This window comes from Orbicella franksi, chromosome 13, assembly GCF_964199315.1.
Source record: "Orbicella franksi chromosome 13, jaOrbFran1.1, whole genome shotgun sequence".
In the NCBI taxonomy this organism is placed as follows: Eukaryota; Metazoa; Cnidaria; class Anthozoa; order Scleractinia; family Merulinidae; genus Orbicella; species Orbicella franksi.
Genome location: NC_138157.1, coordinates 11,438,737 through 11,456,020, shown reverse-complemented (window position 1 = coordinate 11,456,020; position 17,284 = coordinate 11,438,737). Strand labels below are relative to the sequence as shown.

General features: G+C 41.5%; 1 protein-coding gene across 4 annotated transcripts in view; it reads right to left on the bottom strand.

Moving 5' to 3' along the window:
* LOC145466653 (actin-related protein 2-like) overlaps nt 1-13,524 on the bottom strand; it is a 21,671-nt gene extending 8,147 nt beyond the window's left edge. The window contains exons 1-14 of one of the 4 annotated variants that reach the window (XM_081450369.1): nt 12,814-13,524; nt 12,612-12,719; nt 12,326-12,487; nt 11,830-11,886; nt 10,135-10,207; nt 8,450-8,586; nt 7,514-7,587; nt 6,954-7,017; nt 5,492-5,770; nt 4,248-4,421; nt 2,574-2,645; nt 2,221-2,292; nt 1,467-1,607; nt 1-848 (exon numbers count right to left, since the gene is read on the bottom strand). The exon at nt 1-848 is cut by the window's left edge and continues 229 nt beyond it. In XM_081450369.1, the coding sequence (XP_081306495.1) occupies nt 1,479-1,607; nt 2,221-2,292; nt 2,574-2,645; nt 4,248-4,421; nt 5,492-5,770; nt 6,954-7,017; nt 7,514-7,587; nt 8,450-8,586; nt 10,135-10,207; nt 11,830-11,886; nt 12,326-12,487; nt 12,612-12,719; nt 12,814-12,861 (1,449 nt within the window). In that variant the 5' untranslated portion in view covers nt 12,862-13,524 and the 3' untranslated portion in view covers nt 1-848; nt 1,467-1,478. Of the gene's footprint in view, nt 1,608-2,220; nt 2,293-2,573; nt 2,646-4,247; nt 4,422-5,491; nt 5,771-6,953; nt 7,018-7,513; nt 7,588-8,449; nt 8,587-10,134; nt 10,208-11,829; nt 11,887-12,325; nt 12,488-12,611; nt 12,720-12,813 lie in introns of all 4 variants that reach the window. The other 3 variants (XR_014041965.1, XM_081450368.1, XM_081450367.1) reach the window with 3 other exon arrangements.
* Nucleotides 13,525-17,284: the final 3,760 nt, after the last annotated feature.

The following is a 17,284-nucleotide window of genomic DNA, read 5'->3' as shown; positions in this document are numbered from 1 at the left end:
TCCATTTTTTCCATTTGTTGACGTTTAATTATTCAAGTTTCACATAGAATGGTAAAAGACTTAAGTAAACAGTAAATAGAGAAAGGAAAAACATCTTGGATCATTTTTGAAAAGAGTTGAAGTTGAATTGAAGTTGCGCTGTTATAATCTATCAAAACTGTAGTAAGCCACCTTAAAAGCTTAGCTGAAAATATGCGAATACAGCAGAAATAATCAGCAAAATTACGATGACGCTTTCTTTAATCAACTCGAATAACGATTTCGATTTTGCTGGCTGAGTTATCAAAACTCCTTGTCTATTATATTTTTGCACTGTAAAATTTCACTATGTTAAAGAAACACACATGATGTTAGTAGCCTTTTGGCGTTGGTGAAAATTGTTGCAGCATCTCAGCACAAAAGACAACGAAAGAAATCTTTGTCAAGATTTGTTGACAATTGACAACACCGACTCGGATTTGAAAGTTCAAGCGCTGCACTATGCAAATGAGCTAATGTATGTGTCAGACTTTCCTTTCAAAAACTCTTGTAAACTCGCCAAACAAACAGAAACAATAAGAAGCTAACAAAAACAGGGTTTGGTTATGATTAAGCATTGTTTGGGAAACGCACAAATTAACTCGATATCAGAGTAAAGAGTGGTTTTACGTAACTTTTCTTTACAGAACAAACGCAAAAGCTTACGCGTACAACTAGCGAGAGCAGATATTATTCATTCACAGCGCGAAATTGAAGTCGTGTTTTCGACCCTGAAAAACTCACCTTTTCCAGTGGCTCACAGCATAAACCTACATATAAGAGCCTGCTTCTTATTCCCTGCCTTATTCCCTGCCATCGCTGTGAAAAATCTGAAAGAGAATCTCGCAACTCTCACCATCTGATCACGCAAAGTGACAACATCCACGCGAAAGCTCCCGACATGTGCGTGGATCCGCGCGCATATATGACGTCAGGACCGCGCAATTTGTTCTTAAAATAGAAAAATTGTCCCATATCATAGGTGCGCGCGGATCCCAAGACTTACGGTCTCCGTCCCCGATTATGGCTCCTGACGCGAGCTAAAAAGGAAAGGCGAATACCATTCCCAAGGTTTGTTAACAAACCGAAAAATCGGGCAAATATATTCAATTATTTGTTTTTTTAGTTCAATTCCGGTGTCAATCTATTCTTCTTTCCATACGAGTCAGTTTGCTGTTTTCTTTTCACTGATTACATGTTTTCTTTCGCCCTTTACGGAGCCGGCTACTGTGGGTTCAGTTACTGATATTAAAAACGGGGTATTGCCTTGAGTTGATACCGTGTAGAAACACGTGCGGTTGAAAGACGGAGATGAATGACCAAAGAATACAGACGAGATGCGGACACGAGACCGGAAGGGAAAGTGATGGGGGTGAAGTACAAAATTCCTGGCAGGAATTCAGTCTGCCATATGGTCAAAGCCATTCTCTGCAAAATTGGAGCATTACCTGACACTTAGCTCATGACCATGGAATGGAATCTTCAAAATCATCTGTGACGGCGCCATCTACCACAGGAATCAGTTTTCTCAAAGCGTTGAAAAGCTGTTTACCTGAAGTGCTATAATCACATTCATCCACACAGAAGTCCTGAAAGTTTGAAAGTTTAAAATATGTATAGTTCAGTGTCTCTCTTGGGAAAGAGAGTTTACACGAGATTTTACATGCAGTGCTTTCCGAAGAATCAAGTAAGACGCTTATTTCGTTTTCAGATCTCTCGTGGGCCAAGAAAGAGAGAGATCTGGGAACGAGATTATTAAAGCGTACGACAGCTGGGAAATGAGAAAGCAGCCGATATAATTGGTAGCCAAATGCAGATTCAACGAGGCCTGTTGGGTGAGGTCACTCATTAAAGATTAGAAAGAACTTTTTGGTTTTTATACGGGTCCTCTATCCTGTTCGAATTGATGTTTGGAGATGCTGGTTTTTGTGGAGGGAGGAAAACCGGAGAACCCGAGAAAAACCCTTGGAACAAAGCAAGAACCAACAAAAAACTCAATCCATATGTCACTGGGACGAAATCGAACCCAGGCCACATTGGTGGGAGGCGAACGCTCTCAGCACTGCGCCATCCCCGCTCCCCACATCAAATCTTAACGAAATCTGCATTATCAGGTCGAGAATTTTTGGTTTGGAGCAAAGAAGAAGCAAGAAGCTTGTAACTTCTATTGATAATTCTCATAGCTACCTTTTATGATCTCACCTTTTCATTTTTGGGTGGCTCTCCATCCATATAATCACGATAACCACCATCTGTTCGGTCAAAGTACTCTTTCTACAAACAGCAAAGAGTACTTCTTATTACATTATTATTATTATTATTATTATTATTAACTAAAATCCACCAATCAGACTTCTCCATGGCCATTGTTGTTGTTGTTGTTGTTACTATTATTATTATTATTATTATTATTATTATTATTATAATTATTATTATTATTATTATAATTATTATTAAAGATTCGCACAGCTAGAATTTCTGGTTTGGAGCAAAGAAGAAGCAAGAAGCTTGTAACTTCTATTGATAATTCTCATAACTACCTTTTATGATCTCACCTTTTCATTTTTGGGTGGCTTTCCATCCATACAATCACGATAACCACCATCTGTTCGGTCAAAGTACTCTTTCTACAAACAGCAAAGAGTACTTCTTATTACATTATTATTATTATTATTATTATTATTATTATTAACTAAAATCCACCAATCAGACTTCTCCATGGCCATTGTTGTTGTTGTTGTTGTTACTATTATAATTATTATTATTATTATTATTATTATTATTATTGCCGATCCAATATTTCTAAGTATTGGACTGGCCCTTTCCCTCGCCAAACTATTGATGATTTCTGGTTATTTTTGTGGCTTACAAACCAAGACCCTTAAAGTGCTCATACGCGAGCTGTTGTTCGCGGATGATGCTACCCTGGCATCCCACAGCGAGGCAGGCCTTCAACGCTTGGTTGATAAACTGTCTCACGCCTGCAAGGAGTTCGGCCTTACCATCAGTCTAAAGAAGACAAACATCCTAGCCCAAGATGCAGAGACACCTCCCGTCATTACCATCAACAACACTGAACTGGAGGTCGTGGACTCTTTCACTTACCTAGGGTCAACAGTGTCAAGCAAGGCGTCGCTAGATGTCGAGATCAGTTCAAGGATCGCCAAGGCAGCCGGCGTTATGGCCAAACTCAACAAGAGAGTGTGGATTAACGACCTGTTGAGCGAGAGGACCAAGCTGCAAGTCTACCGATCATGTGTCCTTTCCACTCTCCTTTACGGAAGCGAGTCGTGGCCCACATACGCCAGACGAGAGAAGCGGCTCAACGGGTTCCACCTCCGCTGCCTTCGGCGTCTCCTTCAGATCAAATGGCAGGACAGAGTCTCCAACACCAATGTTCTTCAACGAGCCGACATGCCGAGCACCCCTACACTACTCATCCAAAGACGCCTACGGTGGCTCGGTCATGTTCACCGTTTGGAACCCGATCGCTTGCCAAGGCAAGTCCTCTACGGGGAACTGAGGGAGGGCGCCCGACGCGTGGGCCGACCTCTCCTTCGCTTTAAGGATGTTTGCAAGCGTGCCCTGCAACTCGCTGAATTCAATCCCAATATCTGGGAGATCCTCGCGCAAGACCGCGCCGCCTGGCGTCACGGTGTGAAGGAGGGGGCACTCAGGGCTGAGACGAAGGCCAGGGCCGAGGCGACAATCAAGCGGGCGGCGAGAAAGGAACGACAAGTATCAGTTCGTGAGGCCACCAACTACATCTGTACCAGCTGCAACAAAGACTGCCACTCAAGAATCGGGCTTTTGAGTCACTTAAGAGCATGTCGACAGTGATGCGCTGACCATCGCCTCTCCGAGACGAGGATGCCATATACAGGACTACCTCACTCGTACAAAAGTTCTTTTTTCTTTCTTGTAGTTGTCTTGTCGTTTTTTATCGACTCTTGGTCTTCTTTTTAGACGGACCTCGCTGCTCTTGGTACTTTTAGGTAAGACCTCGGCCCTCGCGCTAGATTAAATATGGGTTAGTGACCAAGCGTGGGGTCAAGCTGGCCGCTTGAGCGTCCTCGAGCTTTTCATATGGGAGTACCCTCCAGATGTGTTTTCCTTCCCCATCAGCAGTTATCCGAGCCTCGTTTTGCAGAAACCCCATTTATGGGGCGGTGGACGGTTTATGAATTTTTTAATCAACACTTAGTCCATAAAGGATATTTTTCTCTTACCTTTCCTCTCACTCTGACTCCTAACTTCTCTAAAACATAAATTCCTTTCTCTTCATATTCCTGTCTCGTCATCCAAAAGCCTTCCTTATCTTTCATAATTCCCGCCTGCAGAGCACCACCAACAAAAACTGCATGTTGTGGTTGTTCGTGCTCTACAATTCGAATTCCAACATTCTAAGGAGAAATATTGACAATAAAAGACGAATTTCGATATATTAAAATTCAGCGTACAACAATAGACCTCAGCACGACGCTCCGGGGAATAAACCCCACAAACTCTGCAGTTATTCCCCGGAGCCTTGTGCTGAGGTCTATTGTTTTAGGCTGAATTTTAATATATTGAAACTGGTCTATTTTCAAGGGTGGTTTTCATTAGCGTTTGAAGCATAAGCAACTCTCTTCAGACGTAGTAGACGTTGAAAATGTTTCTTCAACTTTTGTCGAAATCGCGACTCATCCAAATTACGCAGAAACATTTTCCAATGTATGACACCGTCCTTTATAGCGCCCCTTACTCTGTTCTCCATATGCTGCTCCTGCGCTAGTGAAAATCAACCTTCAATCATGTCATAGGTAGGTATCATATAAACAGTTACAAAGATTTCTTCCAACAGACTGAGACTGTTACCATGGTTACAGTCATTTAAATGCCTACCAGATCTTTAACTTACGATTTTTAAAGCATTCATGCATATTTGTATAGAGTTTAAACTCGCATTTGACACAAATCCAAGTCTTCTCGCCAAGTTAACCTCCCTAGTCTCTCCGGGGGGACTCCCATAAGAAAAGGTTGGAAAATTGGAATTGAACACCCCCCCCCCCCCCCCAATAGAGCCCAATTTGGGGGTGGCTCGAGGTTTATATGACCCTTAAAAAATGCCATTTTAAACGAAAATGACAGCGTTTTTTTATTATTAATTCGGGTGCAAGCAAAAAGATACGTTGCAGGGCCGTAGTCAGAAACAAATTATGACTGAGGCAGTGTCCAAGAAATGAGTTGTGCCTGACGTAATGTCCATGGTTTAATTCTCTTCCTGGGAATTTAGGGTGTTTTTGATGACTATAAACAACAAAAACGAAAAACATGACTGAGGCAAGTGCCTCGGTTTGCCTGTGACTAGCTACGGCCCTGCGTTGACGGCTAAAAATAGTGGCATTTCGTCTTGATTTACACCCCTCTGCGAGACGACGAGCATCCCCAACTTCTCCATGTGCGAGTCCCCCCCGGGCCTAGTCTCTCTCACCGATAGCTTTGAGGTATCGCCGTTAAAAACCCTTTCACAATAAAGCTGCTTGATTTCCCTTTCCATTCTGCTTGAAAACCCGGGAAACATTGTACCGCCTCCACACAGAACAATGTGCTTGTAATAATCTGCTCTTTTATCGATATCTATCGCCTGCAACGTGTTGAACAGAATCTCTGCCACGCCAGCTTTGTCAGTGCCAATAAGGCCGGGCTGAAACAGGACTTCAGGTGCTCTGAATCGCTCGTAACCCAGCTTTATCACTTGTCCATCTGGAAGCTAATAACAAAAAGGAAGTTCACGAAAATACCAAAAATGCCATCCCGCTGTGTTTACAGAAGACATCAAAATGTAAGTAAAAGTAATCAAATGATTTCCAGCGCAATTTGGAATAAAAAAGCACAAGTAAATTTTTCAATACAATTTAATTTCGACTTTCTGCACTTAGATTTAATTTTCTTGCACAAAACTTCAACTTTCTGTTCTGATTGGATTAACTGGGCCATTTCCAAGTGACCTTGTGCCTCTTTGTTAATGCTGCGAAACCATTCATATGAAAATGTGTTCCGCCTACAGGTTCATTTTCACGCAAATCAAACTCATTTTCATATGAAAGGTTAAGGCCAAAAGGTTAAGTCTAAAGGCTAAAGGTTAAGGCTAAAAGTCATTTCCAATAGTTCTTCCCTGGCCTGCTGGTTTCGCCGCTGGAAAGGACGACCTTTCGCGACTTACGTCGCTCGCGCTCGCCCTCGCAACTTCGTCGCTTGAATTCGCTCGAGGGAGATAAATAAGTTAAGGATTAAGAAAAGGGCGACTTGCGGCAAGTCTAGTTTTGCACGAGAACTAGTTGTAAGAGGCACAGGGTAACTCTGAAGGTAACTCGCAACTGGGGCCCGTTTCTCGAAAGTCCCGGAATCTTTTCGGATCCCAAAAGCCATTTTTAGTTGATCGGTATTTAAAGACAGAGAGGCGTATACGCGTGAAACTTCTTGTATGAAGAGAACCTCTGTTCGTATTAAGAATTTATGAATAAAACAGCTCTGTAGTCAAAAGGTTTGAGATTTTGCTACGGCCTTTCGGGTACGAAAACTTTGCGGGACCTTCGACAGCAGGGCCCCTGGTCTATTGACGTGCTCTCAGCCAATCAGTAAATCAAATAACCAAAAAAAGGGTTATTCCAAAGTAGTTGATTTGTGTAAAACAGCAAACAGCAGCAAACACAGAAATACTTGGTCTGTAGTCATGTGGTTCATCAGTCGAGTGATGACGTATTAATATGTTATGTTTTCACAACGATATCCACCTAACACGCTTGGCCAGCGGAAGAACTGGGTACCACGGCTAGAAACAACTTGAGGGGGATTAACTTGGGAAGGAAAGTTGATGGGAGATTTGATCCTCTCTTGAACACAGGTTAAGATCACTGAGAGGGACAAATCACCTAATGGTTTATGGTACTTACTTTGTACTCTTCCATAAGACATGTTGTCTCTGAGGCCAGATTTTCCTCTTGCTCCATGTTGTATCTTTAAATAAAATGGAATGGACATAACGCAGAACCTAATCATGAACTAATAAGTTTAGGAATGCCCAATGCAACATTATCGCAAACGATTCAAAACAATGTTTTAGAAGTACTCCATTGGGGTGCAAAGGTTACTGAGTCCTACTGATTCTAGGGCGAAAGGGTGGTATAGTGGTGAGAACGCTTGACCCCCAGGCCTCCCACCACCATCTGTGGCCTTGGTTCGAATCTCGGACCCAGCCTCACGCATGGGTTGAGTTTGTTATTGGTTCTTGCCCTTGTTCCCCGGGTTTTTCTCCAGGCTCGCTGGGTTTTCTCCCTTCGCAAAAACCAAAACTCCAGTTTCTAACTCAATCTCGATGCAAGAACATTTTCTTTAAAAGTCCATCACCTAAACTTTTAATGGCATGAGAAGAATGACAAACCAGTTGAACTCTGGTGGATAACCAACAAGGTTATATCTCGGTTAAGAGATTTTCAAACTATTTTTCACTTACCCTACATAACAAAGCTTTTCTTTTATCATTCTAGCATCTTCAAAGCCAATTTTGCATCCCCTGCACATAAAAAGCTGCCAAAGAATCAAAATAGATGTTATCGATATCTCAAGTTAGTGCTTGCTATTGCTCTATCATTTACGCATTGACTTGACAATACGAGTAAAGTTGGGAAAAGGCAAAGAGGTGTTGGTTGTTAATTCTCTTATCGTTATTCCCAGAGCTAACTGTGACAGAATCCCAATCTTAATTATATTCCCCACAAAGTTCGAAGCACGGATTGCAATAATGGGAGAAAGAAAAGAGGCGAGGCTTCTTTTTGAAAACGTAGCAATGCCACCCGCTGCCATTTTACCCGTTGCTTAGAATGGCTTAGAGAGGTAAATCTGTCACAGGAAGCTGGGACACTTAGCGCACTGTCTGCGCCTCTCCCAGTCGGCATTCAGCTGCAGTGTCGCATGGGAGCATCCTTGTTGAGAGCGTGAGCGCATTCCTGTTGTTGTGGTAGAGCGGCGAAGTGTTTGAACCATAATTATGGAGATAGGTAACCAGAGAGTCTTCAGCAGCGGGTGTAATGAGGAAGTAATACTGTACATGGTTTCTTACCATAGTAGACAGCTGGCAGTCTCTTATTCCTCAGGGAATCAAGCAGGGAGTATGAGGCGAGACTACTTATAAACGAGAAGGGTTTTGGACGAGACTTTTTCGTTCTTTCGACAGTTCGCGGATAAACGGTCATCGTACCCTACGGGAAAAGACCAGCTGCTAGCAATACCGGCAGTCTATATCATAGAAAAGACGTAAGCTAAGGAGGCTTCTTATGACTATTATAGCTATAACTGTAAAATAGCTGCTGCAAATCCCAAACTATTGCTGCTGTATCTGCAAAAATTAAAGCCTAGGACAGAAAAGGTATCTATCATACCCCAGACCCACCTCTCTTAGGTAATTGGTGATATCCCGACCTCCAATGTCTAATCTTTTCGTGAGATCAGGAAGCAATAATCCCTCACACACGGGAGAGATATGAGTCGATCCATCACCACAGTCTATGACCACACCCGTCAAGAATCCTGTAAATGGCAGTTGGAACAACATATTACCTGCCAACTCTTATTATATAACTGAACTGTAGTGTTTTAGGCCAATTTTCACAACTCGAGTATTGGGCAATTAAGCATGAGAAAAAGTATGCTTCATACGGCAAAACAAATATCATATGGCCCGGGTTCGATTCCGGCACGGTGTCATATGCGGGTTGAGTTTGTTCTCTTCTTGCTCCGAGGGTTTTTCTTCGCGTTCTCCGGTTTTCCTCCCTCCACAAAAACCAGCATTTCCACTTTTCAATTCGGCCAGGAAAGAGAACCTGCATGAAAAGCAGCTTAGGCTGCTGTGGCTTCCTCTCTAAATATTGTAAACAAGTAAACAACTGAAAAAAAAAAAAAAAAACACAACCAAAACAATACTATTTTACAAGTGAAATTATCCTTGACGCTGCGATTGCTATCCGCGACTTTTTAAGTGATTAACGAACTGAACGCTGTTGACAGAGCTGTATGGTTAAATCATCTTTAGACTTCTTAATTAAGGAAATCTTCGGTGGTCGTCGGTATTTTTTGTTCGGAAAATCTTGGGACAGTTTTAAAAACCTACAGAAAGGTTCGCCAAAAGTCAGGATTATTTATGCAGTAAAAAAATTGATACATGACTCCTTGGAGATAGAAAAAAATGTTTCTCTTCCACATTGCATGAGAGCGTAGTGAACTAGTGAGATATAGGGTGCATTCTGGTGGGGTGATCCGGGTCCGGATCGGTGATCCAAGATCACTCGGATCATGGTACATCAAAGGAACCGATGAAACCGCTCTGGTCACGGATTCATCGGCGTCATTGACGCACCATGATCCAAGTGATTTTGGATCACTGATCCTGATCCAGATCACCCCAAAAGAACGCACGCATAGCGTTCAACGTTACATGTAACACGATAAGAGAAATTTCTTATCTTCAAGCACTCGTGTAGTATCTCTGCTTATTATATTGCGGTGTCCACAAGGACTGCGAACGACAGAATTCACGAATTTGATTGGCTGAAATCGATATTGACCGCGGTCTAGATCTTCCCATCTAGACCGCCATCTAGACCGATTACATTTTGCGGTGAAAAAGTTGCAAACTAAAATACAAAAATATTGACTATTTTCCTCTAAAAATATTACTGGAAGTGCCAAAAAAGCCTGATGAGAAAAAACGTAAAGACGACGAGCAAACTCGCCGTTCGAAATCAAAATGTCAGCTAGCGCAAATCAGTTGCACTAAACGAATTAAATTTTTCTTGTTTGCCATATAATAAATATCTTATTAACCAAGCTTAGTCGGTCTGTACAGGAGAATCTTGACCTCGGTCGTGTGTACAGACCGCACGCAGCACTCACTACTTCAGTCAAGATTCTCCCATACAGACCTCCTGCTCGGTTAATAAGAGCTAAGTATGATCACGCATATGCGCAGTTTGTTAAGTTATTGTTTTGGGTCAAGTTGATTTCATTTTTAGTAGTTATTTTAGTGTTATGTATAAATAATTGCAAATGTCAGTAAACTGTGAATATAGGAGAACTGACCTCGAGCATACAGAGTTAAAATGGGTTGAATTCCAATGGAAACACCCTCGAACTTGTAGTCTTCAAACATAATCTGTTAAAAAAAGACATGGTGCATTGACTTGATTATCAAGAACAAATAACTGCCATTTCTAGGCTATACAGGTTTTAACATTGGTGGATTTTGAGAAATATTTCCATCTCTTAGATCGACCATTTTACCGATTAAAAATTAGAGCTACTAACTATAAGATAGAGCCTACTCAAGAAGCTTCAAGTGCTAGGGTATATTTCACTTTTATTCTACGTACAGAAAGTTAATCAAAAGAAAAACTGACGACGCAGAGAAATAAGTGACTTGCTGAATTAACAATTCTATGTACAGCGGAATTCTGTGAAACGACATACATCAGTGTTACTCTCTGGAAAAGCTTTCTTTGACGAGCACTTTTCGCTATTTCAAAAGTTTTGTTACTTTAAGCAAAAACTGCGCTATATTCACGCGCAAATAGGAACAAGTTGGGTGCTAAGAATGGGCTATATTCGTGTTCTCGGCATTGGACTGGAACAAGCTTGCAATGGAGGCTCATGTGGGGAAATATCGTTAAAAAGAGATAAATTTCATTTGCATTTGAAAAGACTCCCCGCATTAGCCTCACTTGCAAGCTAGTTCCAGTCCAATACCGAGAATACGAAAATGGGCTGTTCCGGAACCACGGAAATTTCCTGAGAAACCTGAGAAAATTGAGACATTCCAGAAATTCCGAAAGTTGTCGAATTTCCGACATACGAACTATTCAACCGAAAATTCCGGGAATTGAATGGGACGGATAATTTTGGTAAGACATTTTCGAAACTTTGGATATACCTAGCGAGGTTGTGATCATTGGAAAGATTGTCGGCGTGACAAATTGAGCAACCCTAGGGGAGTGGGGAGTGTAATTTTTGCTTTATCACAAGATGAATTTCCACCGGGGGAGGACAAAGGGAAAATTGACCACCTCATGAGCATCGTCGAATAGTCAACAAGGGAAACAGTTACAATATGTAGTGACTTTACGTTTGATTCTTTTGGATCGCGGCTCGTTCAGTACAAGTTGTTTGCTATATGTTTGTCGTAGAACGAAAATACTAAATTATCTCGAAAGTCGCGATCGCGTGACGCAACATATCAATCCTATCCACCTGAAACAACATGAATCGAGTTCCTGTATGCATTTAAAGAATAGATATTGAAACGACAAATGAAATCTCACTTCCAGTAATGAAAGGGGAAGGAGTGGAAGTTGGGGAGGGGGGAGGGGGGGGGGAGGGGTGACGCAGCACAATAGTTAACGTTCTAACTTGATAAGCTTCTGCTGAAGATTGAGGATAAAGATCAAGTCTGAATACGAGCCAAGTCGCCCATCAGGCCTCCGCGCGCTTGTCTCCAGTTTCTGTAGCATGAAGCGACCAGGAGTATTTCTACTCTCACCTGCTTGGAATGCTAGTCCATCGCAGGGTTGCCCCCAGCATTAAACGCGACGGTACTCATTTATACACCTGGGTGGAGAGAGGCACTGTGAGAGTTAAGTGTCTTGCCAAAGAACACAACACTATGTCCCTGGCCATGGCTCGAGCCCGGACCGCTCGGCGATCCGAGCGCCACTTATATATATGACCAAGTCCATACGACGTAAGACAAAGATATCGATAGGTAGGAATGTACTTACTCACCTCGATAGTTTTTTCCCTTGTCAACATTGGGTACATCGGCGGTTCGGTAAGCAATATCTACATTAAATGAAACGATTATAGACGAAATGATAGAAAATTTACATTCTGATGGTATTATACAAATGATTTTCCATTTTTTGTCACGCAGTCTTTTCTAAAAAGAAAAACACAAAGAGAAAACATTTACGGCGTGCTTCTGTCGAATTCTCGGAAACACTCGTGAAATTAAACTTTAGGTTCGGACGGCTCGGGTTCCCACAACATTCCTAGTAACAGGGAAAATGTGTTTTCTGTTTCTTAAATTAATATTTACACCTTGGAAAGATTGGAAATTATGGCCTATGTTCAGTATCATGTCATCAGTAAATTGCAGATTGTTCTCGAGGGTGTAACAATATCAACAAAGTTTCTTGGAAATCTCTGACTCGAATTCGAAATTCTTGCTCAAATCATGAGCATTATATAATTTATTTAAGATTTCACGTTTATAGCTCACCTTGCAAGTCTTAGGATCGACGTTGAGCTTCGTCTCACCGAAAGCGTAGTCCCAGAGATGCTTCATATCTTCCCAGTTCCGAACAATTCCAATATTATCTACTGGATAGTTCATCTTTTGTTTACGGCAATGTTTTCTGGCTTCATCGCCGACCATCATGTCCTGCATGAGAAACGAAAGAAGAAAAGTTATATAAAATTGATATTATTTCGAGTAAAACTTTTAATTTGGATCACGGCTTTGTCCGCAGTATTTTGAATAGTAAGGGATAGGAATCACGACTAACCTTCACTGCATTCACTTCCTGTTTTGAGTCGTCGATACAGCGTTTACCAACCATCGAAGGAATAATATGCGCTGGGATGTTAGAGTCGGCAAATCCACACTTGATGGACTAAAAATACAACAATCATACCAAACGGTGTTCGGCTCAAATAAAGGAATGATTTATAACGGAACAACAGTCCACAAGCATATAGAAAGCTTACTTCTGTTCCAGCGTCGCAGACAATTATTTTCCTTCCCTGGGAATCCATGGCGATGCAGGATAAATGTTGTTCACACGCACTCAAGATGTCGATCAGGTGGCCAAGTCTTAGAGCCCTAATTAAGTAGTCTCCTTTGAAAACTTTAATTGTCGCTTTGTTTTCAGAACAGTGGTATTTTCGTCAACTCGAAAGTGAAAATGAGATCCGTGAATCAAGCATTCAATACGAGTCACGTAATGTTGCACGAGGCAACCCTAAGCACGGTCACGTCACGATTCAACATTCGAGTCAACGTCCTTTTTCTTTTTTTTTTTCGTCGTGCACGTGGTACTGTTAGTGATCCCATTGTAACCGAATACAAGTGCCAGAGCCTTTTAATCTTTCGCTTCAGGAACACACTGATTTTATTAATCTTGTCACGTGACGCTTTTTCAGTTGCGTGACGCCTCATTTGCCCACTTTAATAGGAGATCATGACGCAAACAATGACAATGAGGATGATGGCGCTTCAGGAATCTTTCCATGGAAACATTCGGCACACTTTATAGGACCCTAGTCAGCCTCCGCCATTTTCGATGCCATCGAAATTACTGATATTGCATGGCCGGGTGAAGCGAAATCTTATCGATTTACTGTAAGTAGCCTGCGTTGCAGCCGGACGTGTCATAAAATCCCCGATATGCTATACCGGCGGTTTGGACTGTCTGCGACGCAGGCTAATTGTAAGTTGTGTTCTTAAATGTATGTTAAATTATCTTTTCTAGTTTCATAGTGATTTCCTTCGTTTCGACATGCTCTCAATAAAATATAATAGCCAAACTCTCACATGTAAACAAAAACAAAGGTTTGGCTGACTAGGCCCTTTAATTAATTGAAATAAAGTTCAGCTTTAGACGCGTCATGACCACACCGAAGACAAAGTCACGACAACATGTGACACTACTCAAAACAACATCGTTATGTCTTCAAAGAGAAGCGTCGCCTCTTTCCTTTCTCCCATTATTGCAATCCATGCTTCGAACCCGGGACGGGGGGGGGGAAAATACTCCCACATAAAATGGACGGGGGGTGTTCGTAGTACCTTTAGGGGTTAAAAACTGGTTTTGGTAGCTCTTAGGATGTTCAGCCTTAGAGGGTCCACAACGGGAGCTTTCGTTGTACCTTTTAGCCAAGAGGCGACGATCTGATTGCATCATAATCTCTTGCTTTTAAGAGATATTTGGCAATCAACTTTACGAATAGAAGGAACTCCAAGCAGTCGTCTTGATCGCCATTAAAAATAATGAAAGTGTCAGTTAATGTGTTGCTGAATTAATACCATTAAGGGGTGAAAAAAGTTCAAGACACGCCCTCAAAACAGGACATTGGTACCTCTAACGGGTCCTTTTCAAAATTTCGGACGAGCACCCCCGTCCTTTTTAAACGGGAGACCCCGAGCTTTGACTCTGCCTGAAAAGCATGCAAGGCTCATCGCATAGTCAAAGGAAAATCATTGAAGCCTCATGGCATCAACAAATGGGATGAAATCATTAGTGACATGCAGTTTTTTTTTTATTTCTACCCTATCATGTTCTCCAAAGCTCGTAAATGTAACGATAATTGGCCGTTTTTATACTAAAGACGCATTATCCGTTTAGACGAACTTGGACAAACATTTGTAGTTCATCTGGTTATGCGTCTCTAGTGTAAAGACGGGCACAAGACGCAATATGCGTCCAGACGAGCCATCCTTCGTTGTGCGTTGTTCAAGGCGCATAATTCATCTTGTGCCCGTCATTATACCAGAGACGCCTAACCAGATGTTCGCCAAAGTTCGTCTAGGCGCATAATACGTCGTTAGTATAAAAACGTCCAGGAAGCATTATGCTTCTGGACTGATAATGCGTCCTCTAGTATAAAAACGGCCATTTCGTGCTTTGTTTAGCTGCCATAGACGGATTTCCTCTGCAAACCGAAATGTTAAGCATAGTTAAGTACTTAAGTATATTCATTTTAGTGCATTCCTCTAGCTAATTAGTCGGCGTTACTTTCAAACCAGTTTCTCTCTCTACGCATGTAAAGAAACCGCAGTCTTGAACTTGGACGTTCAGTGTGTGTCCAGAATCACGGCTGGAACCACGGGCGCTTTCTGTTCAACCAAGAATTCCGGACCTTTTGAAATGGGAGAAACGGGTATGGAAATTTCCTGGGAAAGTTTCCGCAAAATCCGGAAATTGTTAAATTTCTCAAATGCGAATCGTTCAATCGAAATTTCAGAAAATTCTGGGATGAAATTCAATTGCAACAGAAATTCCTGGTAATAAATTTTTGGAAATTTGTACATAGCTCGCAAGGTTGCTCTTTTCTGGAAATTGTGAAAGATGGTGTTTTGGAAATGCAGGAAAATCGGAATTTTTGGTCGAATGGAAAGCGCCTGGGAAGGATTTTTCTACTCATGGTCTTTGTTATTGATTAGCTATGTTATGGTGTCGATTATTGAAAGAAATGCAAAAGTTAACGTTTTTCAGTGAAAAATCTTCAATTCAAATATTTGCAGATCTAAAGTGTCTGGTTAAAACATCATTTTAACATCTCTCTGGCTTGCAAATATTTGAATTGCAGTGCATTGTTTTGTATTGTATTGTACTGTATTGTAGTGTAGTTTATAATAAAGTTTCCATATAACGTGCGCTCTGATTGGCTGAAACAGCGTGCTTTATCAGAGAACAGAGCACGATTTGATGACAGTAAGCTGGCGTTCAAATTTTTGCTTCGGAATTTTGACAAATTTGTCAAGCATCAAACACCCCCTGTGATTCAGACAAACGCAATGGAAACGAGCTCTATGTCTACAGTAAATATGGCTCACAGTGACCATTATTAGCAACAGCAGTGTGAAAGCTGTACTAAAATGACAAGTTTTGCTAGAATCCCGCCAACAAAACACGTAGCGAAATAAACAAATTCTCAACCTAACCAGTGCTTCGATAAAAGACATTATATTTGTTACGAAGGCGGAAATTGTACTTAATTTAGAAGTAAGACAACGACAGAAAACAACAATTGAGCTGTCTCTGTTTATGATGAGAAGCTTTATTTTTGTAAAAATGCTCAATTGCTCAAAACAACACTTACATGCAGTGTAATAACGCTCGTTCTCTGGTCATCTCAGCGAAGTGAACCGAAGAGTGGTGAGCTCAAAGCTTGATCTAGATATTCTCCTCTATGATCGGAGTAGAACAAGTGAGAGCAGTTTAGTCTGTCTAACTTTTACGCTAGTTCGGGCAATATTGCTACAAGCGGCTGCAGGCCGTAAGCTTAAATAACTGTAGCTCCTTTCAAATTTAACTCAGCATTTCACATTTTCGTCCGCAAGCTTTGAGCTCCTGGTTTCATAATTTGATTAGAAAAGTGCACGTTTTCATGAGCCACAATTCGGCCGGATTCCTATGGACTACAACCTTTGCCTGCCTTTAGATTCTTATTTGAAATTAACTAAAAAGCGAAGTTTGAAGGCATCGTTCTTCTCGCGAAAGCCGCTCGAGATTACTCGAAACTGAAAGCTTAGCTGAAGTCCAGTTTGCGATTGACAGCTGTCGCTTCGTTAGCCAATCAAATTATTTGAACAATTCTAACAAGGATTGTGACTGGCTTATTTCAGCGTGCTTTATCAGAGAACAGAGCACGGCTGGCGCCACTTTTTCTCCTTTGGAAAATAAAGTTTGGTTTGAAAATTCAGCCGAATGTGTGGGGAAATTATTGGATTCTTTATCATAAAACAAATAAAGAAGCCTCGACTGTGCTCTGTTCTGTTGTAAAGCACTTAGGAAGCGGTGGAGCACTCAAGAAGTGGGGAAAAACACTCGACTTCGTCTCGTGTTTTCCCCTACACTTCTTTCGTGCTCTACCGCTTCCTGCGTGCTTTACAAAAGAACAGAGCACAGTCGAGGCTTCTCTATTTGTTAAGTAGTGTAGTGTAGTACAGTGCAGTGCAGTGCAGTGCAGTGCAGTGCAGTGCAGTGCAGTGCAATGTAGTGTACTGTAGTGTACTGTACTGTACTGTACTGTAGTGCACTGCTTTGTACTGCATTGTGCGGTAATGAAATAAATTATGCGTTTTTGCAATAAAATAATGAATAAAAAATGGTTGAATCACGTACATGTAACAGCAGTGAAGGGAAATGGTCCGTGTCAGTGAGCAAAACATGCTGATAAGATCGAAACACGATAAGATCGAAACACGATTAAACTCGATTAGAAGCAAGCCTTACTGAGAGAAGGAAAATGATGAAGAAAGTCAAATTCACCTTATTTTATTCTAATCTCCGGATGGAAAAAAACGCACTATACCTAGTAAGAAATGGGATAGTGGAGATTTAAAAAAAATCGAAAAAAGGAAAGAATCATCTGAACCGTGACTAACGAGGGTCACACGAAGAAGGGTAACTTCTGAATGATTTTAACGCTTTCGTTACTCCTGGCATGCGCCTCC